This window comes from Mustelus asterias, chromosome 24 (assembly GCF_964213995.1).
Source record: "Mustelus asterias chromosome 24, sMusAst1.hap1.1, whole genome shotgun sequence".
Classification (NCBI taxonomy): domain Eukaryota; kingdom Metazoa; phylum Chordata; class Chondrichthyes; order Carcharhiniformes; family Triakidae; genus Mustelus; species Mustelus asterias.
In genome coordinates this window covers 40889406-40906296 of record NC_135824.1, presented here as the reverse complement: position 1 = coordinate 40906296, position 16891 = coordinate 40889406, and the positions used below count along the sequence as shown (strand labels likewise).

Below are 16891 nucleotides of genomic sequence, written 5' to 3'. Positions count from 1 at the left end.
GGTCTAGTTGGACCAAGGAGTGGCACAGGCTTGGAGGGCCGAAGGGCCTGTTTCCTGTGCTGTACTGTTCTTTGTTCTTTGGTCTGTGGGAGGAAACCGGAGCATCCAGAGGAATCCCAGGCAGACATGAGAAAAATGTGTAAACTCCACACAGTCATCAAAGGCCGGAATTGAACCCGAGTCCCTGGCATGTGAAGCAGCAGCTCTAATTACTGTGCCACAGTGCCGTCTGTTGAATCCAAAAATTTGCATTGATTAAACATGGGTCGGTCCTTTGCAATAACGTGTTAAGAATCCCACTGATGTTACTTGCAATAGCATCTCAAAACCTGGAAGGATAACTTGAAACACTGGTTCTTAGCGGTGTACATTTGTTTGGAATAATGTGAGGAATAATGTTTAACTCTGAGGAATCAGTCCAGTCATTTTGTAAACAATTAATAGAGTATTTATTAAAGTAAAATAAAAGAAAAACACATGACAGACTAATATATACTATGACACTTAAATATATTAATAACTAAATGCATCGTTTTATCTGAAATTACCCCATTCCCAAAATATATCCATATTCCTTGAACTCAGTGAGACACCCCTTTTTCCAAACAACATCCAATTTAGTAACCCTATAAGTCAAATCCAGCTATGAGTTACCACACAATACTGTTTAGTAGACCAAGTTTTGGAAAGCATCTTTTCTTTGTTTAGCGAAGGCACAAAACTGTGTCTTTTAGAGGAGAATATCTGTGATCTGCCGTGACTCTAAGGGCCCGATTTTACCATTTTGAGTCTAAGTGCCGAATCTGGGTGTAATACAGATCCGAGCCTGGAATCCTCTTTCCAGCACACGCATATGCTTTTTGCCGGCTCCAGTCCGATCCACGCAGTGGGCGGGGTTTAGCGCTGCCGGAACGATTGGAGCTCTGAACTGCGCATGCGCAGTTCGAAAAAAATCTGAAAAAGCGCGCCCGTGTCAGATCGCAGATCTGAATAGAAATGATGCCTTGACTTAAAATCATACCTGCGAGTAAATTTCTCACTCAGAATGACAACTATTTGTTAGTTTAAAAATATAACCTGTTCCTGTGCAAGCCACTCAGAAGCAATAAACACAGCTGCATGTATTTAACTACATTTGCAATTTGCATCATTCTTGCTGATCAGAAGTAACTTTTAATATTTCCATGATGCCATAAATCTGTGTTGTTAAACACAGATAATGAGTGGGTGCCGAAAGATTTCCATGGACTAGTCTGTCAGTCAGTGCTCCCACTGATCCATCCTGTACCCATATCTCTGTCCAGCAGCCTGGAAATCGTCGAGTCTCATCTGGAACTGAACTTAGTCAATAAATTATATTTTTTGCCTTTGATGCTGAAATAAAAATCTCACCATTCACCGGACTCTGAAATGTCTTGCTGCACTTTACACTGGAGGCTGTCAGCTCTCTTCCAACTGGTCCTATGTTGGCCACTTCAGTCATTACTGCAGTTGAAGAAAAGTCTATGGTGACTGTATATTTCATCTAAAAGGATGCTGGCTTTTCACGCTGTGATCTATGTGCGTTCAGTCTTTTGAGTTATGCCCCCTATTCCAGACATTAGATAAACGTCCCTTCTGAAGTTTTTGTGGAGAAGCAAGGTCACATGACCCAGGACACCTAGCTTTTGGCCAGTTTAATAATACAGACCCCCCTGGGAGGCAGGCCCCCCTCGGCAGACCCCCCCCAACCAGAGATCCATCTGAGCCCACCCCCCTCCTCTGGCGGACGCCAGCGGAACGGTGTGAAGCCCGGTCACTTTAGCCGTGGCTCCAAGTCTGTGGCCAGGAAGGTGCTGCAGGCTCTCGAAGGACTGAAGATGGTCGAGAAGGATGGTGGAGGCAGTTTGGGGGTGTGGTCTGCCGAGGGGGGCCTGCCTCCCAGGGGGTCTGATCCTGGGGTGGGGGCCATGTTGGGGACCATAGTGATGACTTCAAAAGACAGTCTTTGCTGTAACCAATGGCACTATAGTCTTATGGTCAATGCAGTGATGAACAGCAATGTCATTCACTAGAAGGAAGAATGGATTAATTTTAAATGAGTATTAAAAAATAGTATTAGTGCTTATGATTAAGGAACTTTTATTGAAATATATCAATTAATCTAATCCTCTCCCACTTGCCATTACTTGATCTAGTGAGGGAACGTCCTCATATCTACGCAAAAATCCTGGAAATGCTCATTAACAGATATCTGACAATTCATGATAATACAGGTGTATCAGAATATGTAAAATAAAGTGTGGAGCCCTCACTCAGCATCTATAAGCCCAAGCAGATTCAACAATTCTTTTTAATGCAAAAGCATTGCAGCCACTAAACTGAATGTTTAGTTTGGATTCTCGTTCGAGATGAAAGGCAAAAGACCCTTCTGCTTAGAATGAAGAAGAGTGCAAAGTTTAGCCTTTACTGTGCTGCTTGATTTTTGTTACCTCTGATCAAATGTTCTGGTAAAGCTGACCAATCTACATTAAAATATCAGTGGTCCGTTTTTGTCACTTTGACTTCTATATTATTTCAATATTTTTAGTAGTTTAATAGAAACAATAATGATCTATCATTGCTATCTGGCTTGCCGGATTGTGAATGTGCGATTATCACTGGTAACATAACTTAGCACTTTGATGATCTTTACCCAATATGTTGAGATCAAGTAGTTTATCGTAAAACCAAGGTGACCCCACACACTGATACAACACTTGGTACAACGCTGATCCTTTCTAATGATTCAGGATTTGGGATTGCATTGACCCTCTGTCTCCTGCTCATGGGAACTGAATTCTCCAACTCTTTAGGATTCAGTTCCTCAGACATCACATCACTGTACACTTCCTGGCAGAACTGCAGTCAGCATTTGCTTTTCGTCGGATACTTTCTGAAAATGAATACGATAAACATAACTAGCATGAGAAATAATTAGGGATTTATTTTCCACCTATGTCCTGTGGTAAGTGCTTTTCACACACTGATATGTCAGCAACAAATTGTATTTATACAGTACCTTCAATGCAATAAAAGTCCCAAGCTGCTTCACAGCAACAACTATAAAGTAAAAAGTTAATACCAAGCCACATAAGGAGATAGTAGAGCAGATGTCAAAAATCTTGGTAAAGAGGCAGATTAGAAAGAGTGTCTTACAGGAAGAAGGAAAAATGGAGAGTCAGAGGGGTTTGGGAAGAGAAAGCCAGAGCCGAGGGCTCAGGCAGCTGAAGGCAGAGCCACCAATGGTGATGCAATTAAAATGTGAGATCCTCAGGAGACCAGAATCAATGAGCGCCAATATCTCAGCGAGCTGTCGGCCTGGAAATGATTACACATTAAGGCATGGAAGGACTTGAAGTTACAACAGCAAATGAGAATTGAGACAGGGTGGAGTCAAGCGATGATACGGAGGTGGAAATAGATGGTCTTATTGATGTGGATGAAAGTGAACTGGTATGGTTTCAGTTGCCATGACAAGGGATGGGAGTTGATAGCTAAAACACAAGTTTTAGTCAGGACATGAAAGAAATCAGTATTAGTAGAGAAATGGTTTTGGAGAAATTAATGGGATTGAAGGTGGATAAATCTCCAGGTCTGATGAACTTCATCCCAGAGTACTTAAGGTAGTGGCCCGAGAAATACTAGATCCACTGGTGGTCATTTTCCGAAAATTCTTTCAACTCTGGACTGGTTCTTACAAATTGGAGGAAAGCTAATGTAAGCCCATTATTCAGAAAGGGAGGTCGAGAGAAAACGGAACTATGGATCAGTGAGCCTAATGTTGGTAGTATGGAGGTAGTACAGAATCCATTATCAAGAATTTCATAGCTCAGCATTTGGAAGGCAGTGGCATAATCAGACAAAGTCAGCGTGGATTTACAAAGGGAAAATCATGCTTGTCAAATCTACTGGAGTTCTTTAGGGAAGTAACTAGTAGAATTGACCAGGGAGAACTGGTACAAGTGGTTTATTTAGACTTTCAGAAGGCTTTCGACAAGGTCTCACATAACAGACTACTGTGTAAAATTAAAATGCATGGGATTGTGGGTAGTGTCTTGAGAAAGCTGGTTAGCAGATAGGAAACAAAGAGTTGGAATAAATGGTTCTTTTTCTAATTGGCAGGCAGTGACTAGTGGGGTTCCGCAGGGATCGGTGCTAGAACCTCAACTGTTCACATTATATGTTAATGCTTAGGACGTGGGAACTAACTGTCTTATCTCCAAACATGCAGATGACACAACGTTGGGTGGGAGGGTGAGCTGTGAGGAGGATGCAGAGATCCGTCAGCGTGATTTAGTTAAGCTGAGTGTGTGGGCATTTGCATGGCAGATGCAGTATAATGTGGATAAATGTGAGGTTATCCACTTCAGTAGCAAAAATTGGAAGGCAGATTATTATTTGAATGAGTGTAAATTGAGAGAGGTGGATATTCAGCAAAACCTTGGTGGTCTTGTGCATCAATCGCTGAAACTGCACAAGCACAGCAGGCTGCCACAGAAGGCAATGCTATGTTGGCCTTCATAGCGAGAGGATTTGAATGTAAGAATAGGGATGTTTTACTACAATTGTATAGGGCGTTGGTGAGGCCACATCTGGAGTATTGTGTGCAGTTTTGGTGTCCTTTTCTGAGGAAGGATGTCCTTGCTATAAAGGGAGTACAGAGAAGGTTTACCAGGCTGATTCCTGGGATGGCAGAACTGTCATATGAGGAGAGACTAAGTCGACTAGAATTATATTCATTGGAGTTTAATAGAGTGAGAGGGGATCTCATAGAAACATATAAAATTCTGACAGGGTTAGACAGGGTAGATTCAGAAAGAATGTTCCCAATGGTGGAGAAATCCAGAACTGGGGATTATAGTTTGAAGAAAAAGACCTTTTAGGACTGAGGTGAGGAGAAATTTCTTCACCCAGAGGGTGGTGAATGTGTGGAATTCACTACCACAGAATGTAGTTGAGGCCAAAACATTCTCTGATTTGAAGAAGGAATTAGATATAGGTCTTTGGGGCTAAAGGGATCAAGGGATATGGGAGGGAAGGTGGGATCATGATATTGAATTTATTAGTCAGCCATGATCATAATGATGGAACAGGCTCAAAGGGCCAAATGGCCTACTGCTGCTTTTATTTTCTATGTATGTGTCCAAGGAGCAGTGTTTGCAGTGGGACTGAAGGCAAAGGAAATGAAGACTAACATTGTGTTTTCAGATCTGCTCCCAAGGGACAGCCTATAGACAAAGTAAAGGAAGGAGGCCCAAGATAAATTCTTTAAGTTTTTGAAGGTGGCAGGACAAGCAGAGCTGTTAAAAGCTGTTAAAAAGGTGACGGATTCCTACACTTTATAGAGACAAAAGAGGAACAAATTCATAGAATTTTACGGCACAGAAGGAGGCCATTCGGCCCATCATGTTTGCACCGGCTCCCAAAAGAGCTACCCAGCTAATTCCATTCTCCAGCCATATCACCATAGCCCTCTAAATTCATCACTTTCAAATATGAATCCAGCTCTCTTTTGAAACTTCCTGTGGAATCCACCTCCACCTAACACCCCGGCAGCGCATTCCAAATCCCAACAACTCACTGAATGAAGAAGTTTCTGCTCATCTCTCTCCTACTCTCTTGCTGACCATCTTGAAATTGTAACCCCAAGTCACTGACATACCAACTAGTGGAAACAGAATATCCTTCGTTACCCTGTCAAAATTATTCATAATTTTCAACACCTCAATTTCATCACCTCTTAATCTTCGCTGCTCCAAGGAGAATAAGCCCAATTTCTCTAATATTTCCTTGTACCTAAATTTCCTCAATCCTAGTATCATTCCAATAAATCTTCTTTGCACTTGCTGGAGGACTTTAACATACTTCCTTAAATAAGGTGCCCAGAGCTGAACACAATATTCCAAATGTGGCCTGATCAATGATGTGTAGAGGTGTAGCATCACTTCCTTGCTTTTATACTCTATGCCTCTATTTATAAAGTAAGAAGTTTAACAACACCAGGTTAAAGTCCAACAGGTTTATTCGGTAGCAAAAGCCACACAAGCTTTCGGAGCTGCAAGCCCCTTCTTCAGGTGAGTGGGAATTCTGTTCACAAACAGAGCATATAAAGACACAAACTCAATTTACATGAATAATGGTTGGAATGCGAATACTTACAACTAATCAAGTCTTTAAGAAACAAAACAGCATGAGTGGAGAGAGCATCAAGACAGGCTAAAAAGATGTGTATTGTCTCCAGACAAGACAGCCAGTGAAACTCTGTGGGGGTTACAAATAGTGGGACATGAACCCAATATCCCGGTTGAGGCCGTCCTCGTGTGTGCGGAACTTGGCTATCAACCGGGATATTGGGTTCATGTCCCACTATTTGTAACCCCCACAGAGTTTCACTGGCTGTCTTGTCTGGAGACAATACACATCTTTTTAGCCTGTCTTGATGCTCTCTCCACTCACGTTGTTTTGTTTCTTAAAGACTTGATTAGTTGTAAGTATTCGCATTCCAACCATTATTCATATAAATTGAGTTTGTGTCTTTATATGCTCTGTTTGTGAACAGAATTCTCACTCACCTGAAGAAGGGGCTTGCAGCTCTGAAAGCTTGTGTGGCTTTTGCAACCAAATAAACCTGTTGGACTTTAACCTGGTGTTGTTAAACTTCTTACTGTGTTTACCCCAGTCCAACGCCGGCATCTCCACATCATGTCTATTTATAAACCCAGAAATCCTATAAGCCTTCTTAACAAGTGTTTCAACTTTTCTGGTCCCCTTTAGAGAATTATGCACTTGAACCCCGAGGTCCCTCTGCTCCTGTATTCCCCTCAAAGTTTCCATTGAGCCTGTATCGTCTCCCCATGTTTCTTCTATCAAAATGCATTACCTTACATTTTGCAGCATTGAAATTCATCTGCCATGTGTCTGCTCATTTGGCCAACCTGTCACTGTCCCTCTGAAATCACTTCACATTATCCTCACAATTCACTATTCTCCCTAGCTTAGTATCATCTGCAAATTTAGAAATTTTGCCCTCAACACCCATCTCTAAATCATTTATGTAAATCAGAAAGTGCAAGGTGTGCCTCAGGGATCAGTGCTGGGTCCACTGTTATTTGTCATTTATATTAATGATTTGGATGAGAATATAGGAGGCATGTTAGTAAGTTTGCAGATGACACCAAGATTGGTGGCATTGTGGACAGTGGAGAAAGTTATTGCAACGGAATCTTGATCAATTGGGCCAGTGGGCTGATGAATGGCAGATAGAGTTTAATTTAGATAAATGCGAGGTGATGCATTTTGGTAGATTGAACCAGGGCAGGACTTACTCAGTTAATGGTAGGGCATTGGGGAGAGTTACAGAACAAAGAAATCTCGGGGTACATGTTCATAACTCCTTGAAAGTGGAGTCACAGGTAGACAGAGTGGTGAAGAAGGCATTCAGCATGCTTGGTTTCATTGGTCTGAACATTGAATACAGGAATTGGGATGTCTTGTTGAAGTTGGACAAGACATTGGCAAGGCCACACTTGGAATACTGTGTACAGTTCTGGTCACCCTATTATAGAAAGGATATTATTAAACTAGAAAGAGTGCAGAAAAGATTTACTAAGATGCTACCAGGACTTGATGGTTTGGGTTATGAGAGGCTGGATAGACTGGGACTTCTTTCTCTGGAGCATAGGAAGCTGAGGGGTGATCTTATAGAGGTCTATAAAATAATGAGGGGCATAGATCAGCTAGATCGTCAATATCTTTTCCCAAAAATAGGGGAGTCTAAAACTAGAGGGCATAGATTTAAGGTGAGAGGGGAGAGATACAAAAGTGTCCAGGGGGCCATTTTTTCACACAGAGGGTGGTGAGTGTCTGGAACAAGCTGCCAGAGGTAGTAGTAGAGGCGGGTACAATGTTGTCTTTTTAAAAACATTTAGATAGTTACATGGGTAAAATGGGTATAGAGGGATATGGGCCAAATGCAAGCAATTGGGATTAGCTTAGGGGTTTAAAAAGGGCGGCATGGACAAGTTGGGCCGAAGGGCCTGTTTCCATGCTGTAAACCTCTATGATTCTATAACTGATCCCTGGGGAACACCACTTTCAACTCGTCTCCAGCCTGAGAAATGCCCATCTATACCTACCCTCTGTTTCCTATCTCTTCGCCAACTTCTAAGGACCCATCAATCCCAAACATTTCTAATTTACTAACCAACTTGCAATGTAGCACTGTTTCAAATGTTTTCTGAAAGTCTAAATATGCAACATCCACAGAACTACCCTCATCCACTGCCTGTGTCACCTCGTCAAAGGACTCAATTAAATTTGTCAGACATGGCCTGCCCTTGACAAAGCCATGTTGACTGTCTAGTATTAACTTATTTTTCTCTAAGTGTATATTTACCTTATCCCATATTGTGGCCTCTATCAGTTTTCCCACTATTGATGTCAAGCTGACAGGTCTGTAGATTCCTGGGTATTCCTTTGCCCTTTCCAGTCCCCCGACCAATCCTGTGTTCAGAGAGGCCTGGAAAATTTCTGTCAACAGCTCCGCAATTTGCTTCCTTACCTCTCTCAGCAATTTGGATGCATCCCATAGTGTTTGGTGACTTCTCTCTCTGGAGTGCTGCCAGCTTTTTAGCACCTCTTTATCTACCACTGTATTGCTCAACACCCACATTTCCAACGGAGCCATTGTCACTATCTTCTAACTTGGTAAAGACAGAAGCAAAGTACTTTGGCGGAAGAGGTGACCTGTATAAGAGGGTCGGCTTGTACTTGTACGGGAGGTGGTCCAATATCCTTGTGGGGAGATTTGTTAGTGCTACCGGGGGGGAGGGGGTGGGTGGGATTTAAATTAGTTTGGCAGGGGGGGTGCAGGAATTCTGAGCAAGAGAGGAGCCAATGAGAAGTCAGAAGAAAATACAGCAGCCAGCAAGAGCAAATTTAGTAGTCAGGATAGCCAGGGACCCAGTAAAAGGAGAGAAAAGACTTCTGGTTTAAACTAAAATAGAGAATCTGGTGAATTGGTGCGAAGACAATAATCTCTCCCTTAATGTCAGGAAAATGAAGGAGATAATCATTGACCTGAGGAACTGTAGTGGAGGACATGTCCCTGTCTACATTTGGTTTGGTTTGATTTGATTTATTATTGTCACACATATTAGCATACATTGAAAAATATTGTTTCTTGCGCGCTATGCAGACAAAGCATACCATTCAAACAGAAGGAAACGAGAGAGTGCAGAATGTAGTGTGATAGTCATAGCTAGGGTATAGAGAAAGATCAACTTAATGCAAGGTAGGTCCATTCAGAAGTCTGATGGCAGCAGGGAAGAAGCTGTTTTTGAGTCGGTTGGTACGTGACCTCAGACTTTTGTATCTTGTTCCCGATGGGAGAGAGAATGTCCGGGATGCGTGGGGTCCTTAATTATGCTGGCTGCTTTGCCAAGGCAGCAGGAAATGTAGACAGAGTCAATGGATGGGAGGCTGGTTTGCGTGGTGGATTGAGCTGCATTCACGACCTTTTTTAGTTCCTTGCAGTCTTGGGCAGAGCAGGAGCCATACCAAGCTGTGATACAACCAGAAAGAATGTTTTCTATGGTGCATCTGTAAAAGTTGGTGAAGGTTGTAGCTGACATGCCAAATATCCTTAGTCTTCTGAGAAAATAGAGGTGTTGGTGGGCTTTCTTAACTATAGTGTTGGCATGGGGGGACCAGGACAGGTTGTTGGTGATCTGGACACCTAAAAATTTGAAGCTCTCGTCCCTTTCTACTTCATCACCGTTGGTGTAGACAGGGGCATGTTCTCCTCTACGCTTCCTGAAGTTGATGGCAATCTCCTTTGTTTTGTTGACATTGAGGGAGAGATTACTGTCGCTGCACCAGGTTCTCTATCTCATTCCTGTACTCTGTCTTGCCATTGTTTGAAATCCGACCCACTACGGTGGTGTCGTCAGCAAACTTGAAAATCGAGTTGGAGGGGAATTTGGCCACACAGTCATAGGTGTATAAGGAGTATAGCAGGGGGCTGAGAACACAGCCTTGTGAGGCACTGGTGTTGAGGATGATTGTGGAAGATGTGTTGTTGCCTATCCTTACTGATTGTGGTCTGTGGGTTAGGAAGTTCAGGATCCAATCACAGAAGGAGAAGCCGAGGCCCAGGCCATGGAGTTTGGAGATGTGTTTCGTAGGAATAATGGTGTTGAAGGCTGAGCTGTAGTCAATAAATAGGAGTCTGACATAGGTGCCTTTGTTATCGAGATGCTCCAGGGTTGAGTGCAGGGCCAGGGAGATGGCGCCTGCTGTGGACCTGTGCAGTATTGGTCCCCTTATTTGCGGAAGGATATATTGGCCTTGGAGGGAGTGCAGAGAAGGTTCACCAGGTTGATACCAGAGATGAGGGGTGTTGATTATGAGGAGAGACTGAGCAGATTGGGTTTGTACTCATTGGAATTTAGAAGGCTGAGGGGGGATCTTATAGAGACCTATAAGATAATGAAGGGGCTGGTTAGGGTAGAGGTGGAGAGATTCTTTCCACTTAGAAAGGAAGCTAGAACTAGAGGGCACAGCCTCAAAATAAAAGGGGGTCAGTTTCGGACAGAGTTGAGGAGGAACTTCTTCTCTCAGAGGGTGGTGAATCTCTGGAATTCTCTGCCCACTGAAGTGGTGGAGGCTACCTCGTTGAATATGTTTAAATCACGGATAGATGGATTCCTGATCGGTAAGGGAATTAGGGGTTATAGGGATCAGGCGGGCAAGTGGAACTGATCCACTTCAGATCAGCCATGATCTTATTGAATGGCGGGGCAGGCTCGAGGGGCTAGATGGCCTACTCCTGCTCCTATTTCTTATGTTCTTATGTTGCGGTGGTAGGCAAACTGTAGTGGATCCAGGCAGTCCAGGAGGCTGGAAATGATTGGTGCCATGACTAGAAGCACTTCATAATGACGGATGTCAGAGCCAGCGGACCATGGTCAGTAAGGCACGCTGGTACTGGGATGATGGTCGTCTTCTTGAAGCAGATAGGGACCTCAGATTGTTGTCAAGAGAGGTTGAAGATGTCTGTGAATACCCCCGCCAGCTGATCCGCGCAGGATCTGAGTGCTTGTCCGGACACCTCATCCGGGCCAGTCGCTTTCTGTGGGTTGACCTTTGAGAAAGCTGCTCTGACATCTGCAATGGTGACCCCAGATACAGGTTCATCCAGGGTGGAGGGCATCCTCTCACTGACCGATTGCTCAAAACAGGCGTAGAATGCATTGAGCTCATCAGGGAGGGGTGTGTTGGAGCCGGCGATTTTACATGCCTTCATCTTGTAGCCTGTCATGTCTTGCAGACCTTGCCATAGACGGCAGGGGTCTGTGTGGCTAGCCTGGGACTCTAGCTTGGTCTGGTACTGTCTTTTGGCATCTTTGATGGATCTCCTGGATACATCAACAAGGATGAAGTGGAGATCATCGAAAGCTTCAAGTTTCTAGCTTTCCAGATCACCAACAACCTGTCCCTGCACACTGCTGCAAAAGGTTAAATCTCACGGGATAAAAGGTGAACTAGCTAGATGGGTGGAGAACTGGCTTAGCCATAGAAGACAGAGGGTAGCAGTGGATGGGTCTTTTTCCGGTTGGAGGTCTGTGACTAGTGGTGCTCCGCAGGGCTCTGTACTGGGACCTCTGCTGTTTGTGATATATATAAATGATTTGGAGGAAGATGTAGCTGGTGTGATCAGTAAGTTTGCGGACGACACAAAGATTGCTGGAGTTGCGGATAGTGATGAACATTGTCAGAGAATATAGCAAGATATAGATAGGCTGGAACATTGGGCGGAGAAATGGCAGATGGAATTTAATCCAGATAAATGCAAAGTGATGCATTTCGGTAGATCTAATGTAAGGGGGAGCTATACAATAAATGGCAGAACCATCAGGAGTACAGACACACAGAGGGACCTGGGTGTACAAGTCCACAGATCCTTAAAGGTGGCAGCACACGTGGAGAGGGTGGTCAAGAAGGCATATGGCATGCTTGCCTTTATAGGATGGGGCATTGAGTATAAAAGTTGGGGTCTGATGTTGCAGTTGTATAGAACGTTGGTTCGGCCACATTTGGAGTACTGTGCCCAGTTCTGGTCGCCACACTACCAGAAGTACAGAAAAGGTTTACCAGGATGTTGCCTGGTCTTAGCTATGAGGAGAGATTGGGCAAACTGGGGTTGTTCTCCCTGGAAAGACAGAGGATGAGGGGCGACCTAATAGAGGTGTATAAAATTATGAAGGGCATAGATAGGATGAACAGTGGGAAGCTTTTTCCCAGGTCGGAGGTGACGAACACAAGGGGTCACGGGTTCAAGGTGAGGGGGGCAAGGTTCAACACAGATGTCAGGGGGACGTATTTTACACAGAGGGCGGTGGGGGCCTGGAATGCACTGCCAAGCAAGGTGATTGAGGCGGATACGCTGGGATCGTTTAAGACTTATCTAGATAACCACATGAACAGACTGGGAATAGAGGGATACAAACGAATGGTCTAGTTGGGCACATGAGCGGCGCGGGCTTGGAGGGCCGAAGGGCCTGTTCCTGTGCTGTATTGTTCTTTGTTTGTTCTTGATGCTACAGGTAAGAAAGCCCACCAGCGCCTCTAATTTCGCAGGAGGCTAAGGAAATTCGGCATGTCTTCTATGACTCTCACCAACTTTTACAGATGCATCACAGAAGGCATCCTTTCTGGGTGTATCACAGCTTGGTATGGCCCCAGCTCTGTCCAAGACGACCACAAAACTACAAAGGGTTGTGAATGTAGCCCAGTCCATCACGCAACCTAGCCTCCCTGCCACTCCCCCGTCTCAGAAAAGCAACCAGCATAATCAAGGACCCCACACACCTCAGACATACTTTCTTCCACCTTCTTCTTAACACTGATAAGTGCGAGGTGATTCATTTTGATAGAACAAATTTGAATGCGGATTACAGGGTCAATGGCAGGGTTCTGAGGAATGTGGAGGAACAGAGAGATCTTGGGGTCCATATCCACAGATCTCTGAAGGTTGCCACTCAAGTGGATAGAGCCGTAAAGAAGGCCTATAGTGTGTTAGCGTTTATTAACAGGGGGTTGGAGTTTAAGAGCCGTGGGGTTATGCTGCAACTGTACAGGACCTTGGTGAGACCACATTTGGAATATTGTGTGCAGTTCTGGTCAGCTCACTATAAGAAGGATGTGGAAGCATTGGAGAGAATGCAGAGGAGATTTACCGGGATGCTGCCTGGTTTGGAGGGTAGGTCTTATGAGGAAAGGTTGAGGGAGCTAGGGCTGTTCTCTTTGGAGCGGAGGAGGATGAGGGGCGACTTAATAGAGGTTTATAAGATGATAAGGGGGATAGAGTGGACGTTCAGGGACTATTTCCTCAGGTGAATGTAGCTGTTACAAGGGGACATAACTATAAAGTTCATGGTGGGAGATATAGAACAAAGAACAAAACAGCACAGGAACAGGCCCTTCGGCCCTCCAAGCCCGCGCCGCTCCCTGGTCCAAACTAGACCATTCTTTTGTATCCCTCCATTCCCACTCCGTTCATATGGCTGTCTAGATAAGTCTTAAACGTTCCCAGTGTGTCCGCCTCCACCACCTTGCCTGGCAGCGCATTCCAGGCCCCCACCACCCTCTGTGTAAAATACATCCTTCTGATATCCGTGTTAAACCTCCCCCCCTCACCTTGAACCTATGACCCCTCGTGAACAAAGAACAATACAGCACAGGAACAGGCCCTTCGGCCCTCCAAGCCCGTGCCGCTCCCTGGTCCAAACTAGACCATTCTTTTGTATCCCTCCATTCCCACTCCGTTCATATGGCTGTCTAGATAAGTCTTAAACGTTCCCAGTGTGTCCGCCTCCACCACCTTGCCTGGCAGCGCATTCCAGGCCCCCACCACCCTCTGTGTAAAATATGTCCTTCTGATATCTGTGTTCAACCTCCCCCCCTTCACCTTGAACTTATGACTCCTCGTGAACGTCACCACCGACCTGGGGAAAAGCTTCCCACCGTTCACCCTATCTATGCCTTTCATAATTTTATACACCTCTATTAAGTCTCCCCTCATCCTCCGTCCTTCCAGGGAGAACAACCCCAGTTTACCCAATCTCTCCTCATAACTAAGACCCTCCATACCAGGCAACATCCTGGTAAACCTCCTCTGTACTCTCTCCAAAGCCTCCACGTCCTTCTGGTAGTGTGGCGACCAGAACTGGACGCAGTATTCCAAATGCGGCCGAACCAAGGTTCTATCCATCTGCAACATCAGACCCCAACTTTTATACTCTAGAACATAGAACATAGAACATTACAGCGCAGAACAGGCCCTTCGGCCCACGATGTTGCACCGACCAGTTAAAAAAAAACTGTGACCCTCCAACCTAAACCAATTTCTTTTCGTCCATGAACCTATCTACGGATCTCTTAAACGCCCCCAAACTAGGCGCATTTACAACTGATGCTGGCAGGGCATTCCAATCCCTCACCACCCTCTGGGTAAAGAACCTACCCCTGACATCGGTTCTATAACTACCCCCCCTCAATTTAAAGCCATGCCCCCTCGTGCTGGATTTCTCCATCAGAGGAAAAAGGCTATCACTATCCACCCTATCTAAACCTCTAATCATCTTATATGTTTCAATAAGATCCCCTCTTAGCCGCCGCCTTTCCAGCGAAAACAATCCCAAATCCCTCAGCCTCTCCTCATAGGATCTCCCCTCCATACCAGGCAACATCCTGGTAAACCTCCTCTGCACCCTCTCCAAAGCCTCCACATCCTTCCTGTAATGTGGGGACCAGAACTGCACACAGTACTCCAAGTGCGGCCGCACCAGAGTTGTGTACAGTTGCAACATAACGCTACGACTCCTAAATTCAATCCCCCTACCAATAAACGCCAAGACACCATATGCCTTCTTAACAACCTTATCTACTTGATTCCCAACTTTCAGGGATCTATGCACACATACACCTAGATCCCTCTGCTCCTCCACACTATTCAAAGTCCTCCCGTTAGCCCTATACTCAACACATCTGTTATTCCTACCAATGTGAATTACCTCACACTTCTCCGCATTAAACTCCATCCGCCACCTCTCGGCCCAACTTTGCAACCTGTCTAAGTCTTCCTGCAAACTACGACACCCTTCCTCACTGTCTACCACACCACCGACTTTGGTGTCATCAGCAAATTTGCTAATCCACCCAACTATACCCTCATCCAGATCATTAATAAATATTACAAACAGCAGTGGCTCCAAAACAGATCCCTGAGGTACACCACTTGTAACCGCACTCCATGATGAATATTTACTATCAACCACCACCCTCTGTTTCCTATCCGCTAGCCAATTCCTGATCCAATTTCCTAGATCACCCCCAATCCCATACATCTGCATTTTCTGCAGAAGCCTACCATGGTGAACCTTATCAAACGCCTTACTAAAATCCATATATACCACGTCCACTGCCTTGCCCCCATCCACCTCCTTGGTCACTTTCTCAAAAAACTCAATAAGGTTAGTAAGGCACGACCTACCTGCCACAAAACCATGCTGACTATCACCTATCAATTCATTACTCTCCAAATAACTATAAATCCTATCCCTTATAATTTTTTCCAACATCTTGCCGACAACAGAAGTGAGACTCACCGGTCTATAATTCCCGGGGAAGTCTCTGTTCCCCTTCTTAAACAATGGGACAACATTCGCTAACCTCCAATCTTCTGGTACTATACCAGAGGCCAACGACGACCTGAAGATCAGAGCCAGAGGCTCTGCAATCACTTCTCTTGCCTCCCAGAGAATCCTTGGATAAATCCCATCCGGACCAGGGGATTTATCTATTTTCAGACCCTCCAGAATATCCTGCACATCCTCCTTATCAACTGTAATACTGTCTATTCTACTCCCTTGCAACCCAGTGTCGTCCTCAGCTATATTCATGTCCCCTTGCGTGAACACCGAAGAGAAATATTGGTTCAATGCTTCACCAATCTCCTCCGGTTCCACACATAACTTCCCTCTGCCATCTATAACTGGCCCTAAACTTGCCCTAACCAACCTTCTGTTCTTGACATACCTATAGAACGCCTTAGGATTCTCTTTAACCCTATCCGCCAAAGTCTTCTCATGTCCCCTTTTAGCCCTTCTAAGCTCGCTCTTCAACTCCCTCTTAGCCAATCTAAAGCTTTCTAGTGCACTACCCGAGTGCTCACGTCTCATCCGAACATAAGCCTCCTTTTTCTTTTTAACCAACAAAGAAACTTTTTTGGTGCACCACGGTTCCCTAGCCCTACCAATTCCTCCTTGCCTGACAGGGACATACCTATCACAGACTCGCAGTAGCTGCTCCTTGAAAAAACTCCACATGTCGGACGTTCCCAGTCCCTGTAATCTCCTAGTCCAACCTATGTTTCCTAATTCTCTCCTAATAGCCTCATAATTACCCTTCCCCCAGCTAAAACCATTGGCCCGAGGTTCATGCCTATCCCTTTCCATCACTAAGGTGAACGTAACCGAATTGTGGTCACTATCACCAAAATGCACACCAACTTCCAAGTCTAGCACCTGGTCTGGCTCATTTCCCAGCACCAGATCCAATATAGCCTCACCTCTAGTTGGCCTGTCTACATACTGAGTCAAAAAACCTTCCTGCACGCTTTGAACAAAAACTGACCCCTCTAACGAGCTAGAGCTATAACAATTCCAGTCAATATTAGTCAAGTTAAAATCCCCCATAACAATTGCCCTATTACTTTCACTCCTAAGCAGGATTGACTCCGCAATCCTTTCCTCAACATCTCTCGAACTTTTAGGAGGTCTATAAAAGACTCCCAACAGGGTGACCTCTC

At 44.8% G+C, this 16891-nt stretch overlaps 1 protein-coding gene across 1 annotated transcript in view; it reads right to left on the bottom strand.

Annotated features, from left to right (window-relative positions):
* Nucleotides 1-2058: 2058 nt before the first annotated feature.
* Nucleotides 2059-16891, bottom strand: part of ankdd1a (ankyrin repeat and death domain containing 1A) — a 250896-nt gene continuing 236063 nt past the window's right edge. Inside the window, exon 15 of the mRNA XM_078241600.1 lies at nucleotides 2059-2914. Coding sequence (XP_078097726.1) covers nucleotides 2853-2914 — 62 coding nt within the window. The 3' untranslated portion in view covers nucleotides 2059-2852. The remainder of the gene's footprint in view (nucleotides 2915-16891) is intronic.